At 38.7% G+C, this 9,970-nt stretch overlaps 1 protein-coding gene across 1 annotated transcript in view; it reads left to right on the top strand.

Moving 5' to 3' along the window:
• The first annotated feature begins 1,802 nt into the window (after positions 1–1,802).
• The window catches only part of LOC107658648 (glypican-6-like), a 103,923-nt gene continuing 95,755 nt past the window's right edge, over positions 1,803–9,970 (top strand). Inside the window, exon 1 of the mRNA XM_016447291.1 lies at positions 1,803–2,169. Coding sequence (XP_016302777.1) covers positions 1,803–2,169 — 367 coding nt within the window. The remainder of the gene's footprint in view (positions 2,170–9,970) is intronic.

Here is a 9,970-nt window from a genome sequence, read left to right as displayed (position 1 = left end):
AGATTTCACTAAAGTCTCAAATTATGCTCAGATCCCAAAGTCTGCAATCAAACAACAATATCAATATGATATAGTCAGATTGTCCCATGATTAAATGATCTGATCTGCTCTGCTATCCTTAACTCAGAACACGAAACTCTCAACGGAAAAGAAAATAAACTAAAGTAAAGAAATAGAAGTAAAGTTTGACGAGACTAGGTGGCGTTTCTCCTCATGGTTTTGGAGGAGCTGGTGTGTAAGCCAGAGCACGCTCAAAGAGCGCAAAAAGCAATGACTGAAAAGCCCGGCTAGAAAAAAGCTATGACTAAAAAGCCACATGGCTAAAAGTGATGACTTGAAAGCACATAACTAAAAGCGAAAAACTAAAAGCTAGACGCAAAAAGCAGCATCGTGTCTTGGGTCTTTCTGTGGAATTTGGCTCCTCGTGTTTCAACCATGTTCTTGATCGAATCTTAAATTGTCTGATTCAGTCTGATACCCTACATATCTGTAGGGTAAAGCGGCTCTTCTGGCCCTGAGTAATGAATATGTTGTTTTACATCATCAACAGCCTCCATCAGTGTGATGAGAAGGTAATTACTGTTATTTTGTCAGGTGTTTTTCAATGGGGGCAATGCAAGCAGCGTCTAGATCAATCTACTTTAATGAAACGTTTGATTATATAGCCAGATGACCAAAGGATACAACTAATTAGCCTTTTCAATATAAAACTAAAAATAAATTTTTAAAGGGTTGTAGAGCTTCCTAAGAAATACTTATCTGAAATCTATTGCTTGAATTTCTCATTTAAAGAGTGAATAAGAACGATTGAAATTCATATTTTACCAGTGTTTATTGATTTATTTTGTCACTATTTGGTTATTTCCATTAATTAAAAAAATATATTTTGTCAATATTCATTCATATATTTTGTTGCTATTTGGGGATTTCAGTTCACTTAAAACTAAATATTTTCTCAGTATGTATTGATTTATTTTGTCACTATTCAATGATTTCAGTTCATTTAAAATGACTATTTTGTCAGTATTTACTGATTTAATTTGTCACTATTTGAAGTTATTTTGTCACTGTTCTGTGATTTTAAAGAAGAAAGCGAGTCATACGGGTTGGTAAATGACATAATTTTATTTTTTCTTTGAACTATTCCTTTAATGTTTTGAGTAGATTTTCATGGAAAATGAAAATGACAAGCCACATTAAAATAATTTTCCAAATCCAAATGTCCTCCGTTTGAGGACAAACAATCAGCAAGTGTCTGTTAAAAATAATCAGCACCTCGGGTCATGAACACTTGAACTGCAAAATGTAGTCTTGAAAGACAAGCTGGTATGTATCCGTCTGAGCAGACGCTGCCGGCGGTGTCTTCAATAAATCTTCGCCTGCGGCTGATAAAGTTAAAGCAAGACGCTAATTTGAGTACCATATGCTCGACTGGCAGTATTGCAGAAGCTGCTGTCTGCATCACATAATTTGATATCCACTCCATTTGAGAACAAGTTGAGAATATGGTCTTGGGAGAGTCCCACTGGCATAAGCCTGCTTTTTGTTTTGTCATTTGAAACATGGACTGAGAATATTTTTTTACACTTAATATGTGGTTAAACTTAAATGAAAAACAAAATAAAGTAAAATAAAATAATAATAATAATAATATTATTATTATTATTATTATTATTATTATTATTATTATACATTGTGTACATTGTATTATTATGATTATATGTGTATTATATGTGTATATTTGTGTGTGTGTGTGTGTGTGTGTTGTTTCTGTACCACAGTATCTATAATTATTTTGATTTATGTTTCTCTCTTTTTCAGAATTCTTTCTGGAGTTGCTGGACAACTCAGAAAAGTCACTGAACGACATGTTTGTGCGCACATACGGCAAACTGTACACGCACAACTCGGAGATGTTTGAGGACCTGTTCTCCGAGCTCAAGCGTTACTACACCGGCGGAAACGTTAACCTGGAGGAAGTGCTGAATGACTTCTGGTCGAGACTTCTGGAGCGCATGTTTCAGCTGCTGAACTCTCAGTACACCTTCACTGATGACTATCTGGAGTGTATCAGCAAATACACCGACCAGTTAAAGCCCTTTGGAGATGTTCCGCGCAAGCTCAAGGCTCAGGTCACCAAGGCCTTCATTGCGGCACGCTCAGGCATCTATTTTTCCACAAGTCTTCCTGTTCGTACTCAGCTTTCACTGGACGTCTAGACAGGTCAGTGGCCTTCATCGTCTGTCGATGAAATAGACCTTTTACTGTGCAAGAGATCTGGAGAAAACATTGGTGAAGCAGAGAAAAACGCTTTGCTGTGATTTTTTTTTATTTTATTTTATTATTTTTATAACACAAGTCTTCCTGTTCGTACTCAGCTTTCACTGGACGTCTAGACAGGTCAGTGGCCTTCATCGTCTGTCGATGAAATAGACCTTTTACTGTGCAAGAGATCTGGAGAAAACATTGGTGAAGCAGAGAAAAACGCTTTGCTGTGATTTTTTTTTATTTTATTTTATTATTTTTATAATTTTCAAACTATAACGTTGATATATACCATGGTGCATTTGACATATGCATTGATTATTATAATTATTATTAATAATAGTAATATATAATATTAATAAGTAATATTAGTAATATATATTTAAAATCTAAAATAGTCTGGGATAGTTTTGTGTCAACATGTATAATTTTTATTATTGTTATTATTATTATTATTATTATTATTATACTATTATTATTAATATGAATACTACTACTAATAATAATAATAATAATAATAATAATAATTGTTATGTTAATAATAGTTAGTTGTTAATAATAATTTTAACTATATATTTTATATATGTTGTTATTACTATTATTATTATTATCATCAATAATGGTAATATATCATATTAATAGTAATATATGTTTTTATATTTTGTGTTTTTGTGTAAACATGTATACTGATTATTATTATTATTATTAGTGCTTTTTGGCCAATCAAAACTTATAAATACATAATACATGATACATAATACATAAACACATGTATTTTGTAGAAGCCATTGTTTTGTATGTATTTTTCTGACGTCCACTAGGTTGCATGTTTACATGAGTGTTAATGCATCTTAACACCACAGAAGCCTCCTTGCGTTTTGACGGTGGCATGCTGGACAGGTTATGACATCCGTGATGATACCCTGCCGAGCCATGGACATTTTCTGAAGGGAAGATAAAAGCAATCGGCTGGCAGCCGCAGCGGGCATCTCTGCTCCATCGCTCAGATCTGGCTTTGATAGCTCGTCTCAGTCACATTTTCTGCTGGATGTTTATGCTGTTTAATGGCTTACTGGATGATTAGAAGAATTATTGACAGATTTCCTACTGAAAAAGCCCAGAGAATGTAGTGAGGCAGCCAGGTCTGCTCAGTTTTAGAGCTTTTGTACTTACTATGTAGATAAGCTGCTTTTGTATTTGTGTCATCCGTGATGCCAAAAGTAGTGAGGAAGTGGCTGTTGTTTTAGTGCATGATAATGACTTCCGTGACATCCAACATGTCGATCACATCTGGTTCAGAGATCAACTTAAAGGGTCAAGGGCAAAGCAATATAGCAAATCATATGTGTGTGTGTGTGTGTGTGTGTGTTTAACAAAAAAGAAAGGCATAATAATATTTCGGTCTGCTCAGTTTTAGAGCTTTTGTACTTACTATGTAGATAAGCTGCTTTTGTATTTGTGTCATCCGTGATGCCAAAAGTAGTGAGGAAGTGGCTGTTGTTTTAGTGCATGATAATGACTTCCGTGACATCCAACATGTCGATCACATCTGGTTCAGAGATCAACTTAAAGGGTCAAGGGCAAAGCAATATAGCAAATCATATGTGTGTGTGTGTGTGTTTAACAAAAAAGAAAGGCATAATAATATTTCATTATTTTTACAATAATTACTGAAATTTGAATTTTATATAATATATTACTGATTATACGTGCCTGTATCTGATTTGCGACAGCTGTTTTAACACAACTTAAAAGACAACAGGTCCAAATAAATGTTTGAATTTGTGTTTTTGTAACTTTGACTTTGAGTTCACTTAAGTGTGATTGAAAGCATGAGTGGGATTATTCTTAGCCAATCAGTCTGTATTGTCTCTAATGGCATGTCTGTCCAATCTGGAGCAGTAGGAAGAGCAAATACATTTCTTCAGTAATAACATATAATTGTCATTAGGAGAATTGTTCTTGAGAAATGCTTACTGAGACTGCGGAGGATTCTTTAAATAAAGAGTCTATAATTACTCTGTTGGACTCTGCAAATGTCTGCTATTAACAAAATGTATTTTAGCCGAAAGTTAATTTGCACCAACATTGCACTAATGTAACTTTAAATGTTTTATCACACGAAGATTGTGTATAAAGTAGGCAAAACTATTGATACAATATGCCCCCCCTCCCCCTCTTTTTAGTAAACTACAAAAACCCAAATATTAAAATTTGTAATTTGTAACATTTTATTTAAAATGTCTCAAAATGTACAGTTTGTTGAGGACGGATTTGCTGATAATTTTCTAAGAGATTGAACAAAACTCCCAAGCAACCATGTAGCAACACCCTTGCAACCACAATTCTTGCTTTATGAGTTTTGCACAGTAAATCACAACTCAATAGTAAAGGTGAACAGCATCTTGACCATATACAGAGAACTGTTGGGCTCTGTTAATACAGCCACTTTTCATCAACTCTAATGATCTTTGTATATATAATGCATATTGCACATACAGCACCAATGCTAATATCAAAGTGGAGTGAAGAAAAGCAAAGAGAAAAAAAAAAAACTTTTACACAAACATGCCATGAATATGTGCATTCCTGTCAAATTGAAAAGTTAAATACTCTATGCATGGACTTAGAGTCAGGGTTATGCATGGGTTAAGGGTGGGATTTACTGTTGTTGTTGTTGTTGTTGTTGTTATTGTTATTATTGTTTATTTTCTTCTGATTGTTATTTTTTGTGTAATGATTATTGAGTTTAACGCTAATTGATATTGATTGTTTCTTGATTTTTTAATTTAAAAAGCATGATTTAAATAATGAGATATGTTGCAAATTGTGATTGTAGTGAACCAAAAAGCAGAATAAGTCATAAATAAGATATTGCATTAAATAATAATAATAATAATAATAATAATAATGCACGTACATATACATTTACATATAAATTATATTTTAATAATAATTAAATTATTATTTATTTATTTTGTTTTAATTAAAATTGTTGTGGTATTCACTTTTTTTAATAACAGGAAACTTATCTATTTTAATATGTATCCTAAATATGTAATATACACTATATTTCTGAGCCTGGTAAAATACTCTCTAGGTCTAGAGAGTATTCTGATTCCCTGATTCCCTGGTTTACTCTTGTAGTAAACCAGAAAGCAGAATTTTTTTTTAAAGAATTTTAAGTCCTTCATTTTCACAGACAGTGCCAAGAAGCGAAGCTTTCTGAATGATGTCATAATTTAGAAATCCATTTATCTGCTAGTGCTTCAGAAAAAGCCCTTTTTTATTATTATTATACTGATACCAAAAACCGATAATACACTTGTCTTAAATGCTTTATAGCTCTAAGTAAATTAAATGGTGTTCAATGAAATAAGTTTGCAACAAATATTAAGGTACAAGGTTTATGATGTGTATTTTTACAGATAACAAAATGTTGCTGGATCACAGGCGCACACGTGAGTCTCTCTGCGCTGTACATCATACAGGCATCACTAATGGCTGTGTTTTGATTCAGTTTGCTGTGTGCTAATGGAGCGGGGCTGTTTTCAGAGGACTCTGACCTGTTCGGGGCAGTGATGTCACTGACCTGATGTAGGAAACCCGAAGAGGAACATGCTAAAATGTTGTTTACATGCAAGAATGTGCTCATATATCCAGCCTGATGCTGTCATCATGTTGATATTTTATATGTAGCCCCCGTTTTTCTATGAAAAAACGATGCTTATGCTTTGCTACTACTTTGAAGAACTCAATGCTCCTGCTACTCATAATACTAATGGTTTGTCATCAGATAGATTTCATTTTGCAATTGGATTTTTTAAATTGTGCCTATAAACAGAAACATAAGGAGATAAATTAAAGGTTACACTTTAACTTTAATAAATAAGTCAATGTAAACATTATACATTACATAAAAGATTAAAAGTTCATGTACATTCGAATATTAACATCTATGAAAACAGGGTTTATTTTATTTCTTTGAACTAGGGCTGCACGATTAATCGCATGCGATAAAGATGCGCGTTAAATATCGCATGCGATTAATCGTGCAGCCCTACTTTGAACTATAATTTAAGTTATCTTGTAATAATATGATATTGTCACAGACCAAGCTGGAGACAACAGGCAAGTTAATGAATAGCAGGTTTATTGATAAAAATGGCTGAGGCAGATCGAATGGAGCAATGACTAGTGAGTATCCAACACAAATGACAGTTCAGTGAATCTTAGCTGAGTAGTGAGGTTTGGTTCTTTTGCAGGGTAACGGAGGGTTCGGGATCCAGGAGCGGAGGAGAGCAACGTAGGAAGAACTTTGGGAATCGAGAGGCAAGTATAAACAGGTAAGTAGCATATAGAGAGTCTGGTTAAGTTTAGTGTAGTGGATGGTAGACAAGCACGCTCCTTCCAGTCACTCACCGTCCTATGAATGGTGCCTTGATAGCAGATGACAGGTGCAGGGAATCAGAACTCAGGTGATGGAGATAGTGTCTGAGAACAGGTGTGAGCTGGGGAGGATTCTAGGACATGGAGTCCAGAGCTGGTGATTGGCTGACATTACTCCCCCCTCCCGGAAGGCGCGTCCCGCACCGTAACATACCACCGGGGAGGGGGGACGGGCGCTCTGGAGGCTGGTGCAGGACTGGAACAGGGTGGAGATAAGGAGAGCCTCCAGAGTGGATCAGGGAGCTCCGGGAGCCATGGCGGAGCAGGCAGTTCAGGTAAGGGGGAGGGGTGGGCGCCCTGGAGGCTGGTGCAGGACTGGGACACGGGGAATACCTCCAGGGTGGATCAGGCAGTCCAGGGTACCATCGTGGCACAGGGAGCTCAAGGGCCATGGCGGAGCAGGGAGCTCGGGGAGCCATGGCAGAGCAGGGAGTTTGGGGCTCCATGGCGGAGCAGGCAGCTCAGAAGGCCATGGCGGATCAGACAGTTCAGGAGGCCACGGCGAAGCAGGGAACTCAGAAGGCCATGGCGGAGCAGACAGTTCAGAAGGCCATGGCGGAGTAGGGAATTCAGGAGGCCACGGCTGGACAGCCTCCGTGGCCATAGCCTCGCCACTCGGCCCGGCCACTACGGACGGACCCATACTACCCCCCAAAAAAAATCCTTGGGGAGAATATAGTCTTTAGAGGCCCTCCGTAGGCCTAACTCGGGAACAGTGGCCCTCCCTGGGCTTGACTTGGGGACTGGAACCCTTTCTGTGCTAAACTTGGGAACAAGAGCCCTCCGTGGGCTAAACTCGGGAACAGAAGCCGACTCTGGGCTGGATTCAGAGACTCGGAAGCGCTTACGAGGAGCCGACACTGGAGTGAGGCCATGGCGGAGCAGACAGTTCAAGAGGCCATGGCGGAACAGGGAGCTCGGGGAGCCTGTCCTCGGCACTCGGCCCAGCCTCCACGGATGGACCCCTACTACCCCCCCCAAAATCTTTGGGGAGAATATAGTCTTTAGAGGCCCTCCGTAGGCCTAACTCGGGAACAGTGGCCCTCCCTGGGCTTGACTTGGGGACTGGAACCCTTTCTGTGCTAAACTTGGGAACAAGAGCCCTCCGTGGGCTAAACTCGGGAACAGAAGCCGACTCTGGGCTGGATTCAGAGACTCGGAAGCGCTTACGAGGAGCCGACACTGGAGCGAGCTCTGGGAGCCGACACTGGAGCGAGCTCTGGGGCTGGAGCTGACCGCCTTCTCCGGCTCTTGAGTGAACCGCGGCCGGCGGGCTTGACTGAGGAACCGCCGGCGGGCTGGAGAGTGCCGCAGCTGGCGGGCTCGACTGAGGAACGGCTGGCGGACTTGACGGCAAGCTGGTTCTGGATTGGGGATGGACGCTCTCCAGACACCGGAGGATCCCTTCCCTCCAGCTCAGTCCAGTGGTGTCTGGGAGGTCCACAGGGCGATGGTAGTTGGCCCCGATCCAGACCAGAGAGTTGAGCGTCGTGTCGTCTAATGTCGTACTCGCGGCAATCCCGCAGAACTACCTAGCATACTCCACAAACGGGAGATCCAGGTGAGCTAGGGCGCCGAACCGCACGGCAACTTCCATTGGAGAAGCATTTTGTTTTAGGTCCGGTCTTCTGTCACAGATCAAGCTGGAGACAACAGGTAAGTTAATGAATAGCAGGTTTATTGATAGAAATGGCTGAGGCAGTTCAAATGGAGCAATGACTGGTGACTATCCAGCACAAATGACAGTTCAATGAATCTTAGCTTAGTAGTGGAGTTTGGGTCTTTTGCAGGGTAACGGATGGTTCGGGATCCAGGAGCGGAGGAGAGCAACGTAGGAAAAACTTCAGGGATCTAGAGGCAAGTATAAACCAGTAAGTAGCATATAGAGAGTCTGGTTAAGTTCAGTGTAGTGAACGGTAGACCAGACGGTGAGTGATTGGAAGGAGCGTGCTTATGAATGGTGCCTTGATAGCAGATGACAGGTGTGAGGAATCAGAACTCAGGTAATGGTGATCGTGACTGAGAACAGGTGTGAGCCGGGAAAGATTCTGGGGATATGATATGATATGATATGATATGATATGATATGATATAATAAGAAGTTGTTTTTTTCATCTAGCTGGTGCATATGTTCTTGTTTTTAAGTATGTGAATTTTTATTGTCATTGTGCATAAATCATCTGAAACACATTGGTTTGCTCGGGAATAAACAGCTCAGATTACATATTGGGATTAATTGCAATCCGAGGCCTCATCCCTGGTATGTTTTCCCTGAATTAAGCACTGAAAATCCCACTCATATTAGATTATGAGAACCATTTGGAGAATTCGTGCTTCATGCCATCCCTTTGTACTTGGAATGATGAAAGGGGCAAAAGAAGATTTAGCAGATTATTATTATTTATTATTATTTTATATTATTTATTTTTATATATATAACCCTTTATAATCTAAGTTGCATAGCTGTATTTAAAAATAATGCAATATTGACCTTAAAGCGAACTTTGGAAGTTTTCCATGCTTCTATTGGGCCGTTTCATTAAAAAAAAGAAACTCTTTTCTTACAGTTGGGAGGATAGAGTTGCCTAGTTCAATAGGATCAGTAGTCTGTCTGTCTGCTGAACAGACGTCTGTTAAGGTCTCATTGATGGTCTCCCATGGGAACGCCGCCGATTTTCAAGTGCACATACCCTTTTTGTTTGAGAGTCGAGCTCGCCACATTGTTTACAAGAATGCCACATTCTGTAAAAAATAGCAATACTTCATCTCTGTGTTATTCATTTGTATAGTTCACCGGAAATTACGTAATTACATTTTTGCAAGCATTATTCCTTTAGTTGCATAAGGACAAATACATATATTTTCCGTTTCCATTTTGAGAATAGTCCAAATTTTTGTAGTTTTGTGGTGTGGTAGTTTTTTAAATGTCTATATGGTTTATTCATTTTTATTTATGTAATATTGAAATTATTTCAGCTTTATTTCAGTTTTATTTTAATTTAGTATTTTAGTTGCAAACTATAGCTGAACTTAAAGGGATAGTTCACTCAAAAATGAAAATGAGCCCATCATTTACTCACCCTCAAGCCATCCTAGGCGTATATGACTTCCTTCTTTCAGATGAATCCAATCGGAGTTATATTAAAAATTGACTTTGATCTTCCAAGATGTTTAACCCTTTGAGCGGTACGGTCCCACATATGGGATTTTTATTTCCGTGCCCCTGGGAGTACATTCCCACATATGGGATTTAGAA

This window comes from Sinocyclocheilus anshuiensis, unplaced genomic scaffold (genome assembly GCF_001515605.1).
Source record: "Sinocyclocheilus anshuiensis isolate Anshui unplaced genomic scaffold, SAMN03320099.WGS_v1.1 scaffold467, whole genome shotgun sequence".
NCBI classification, from domain to species: domain Eukaryota; kingdom Metazoa; phylum Chordata; class Actinopteri; order Cypriniformes; family Cyprinidae; genus Sinocyclocheilus; species Sinocyclocheilus anshuiensis.
Note: the sequence above shows the minus strand (reverse complement) of the source record. Positions and strands in the feature narration are given on the sequence as shown.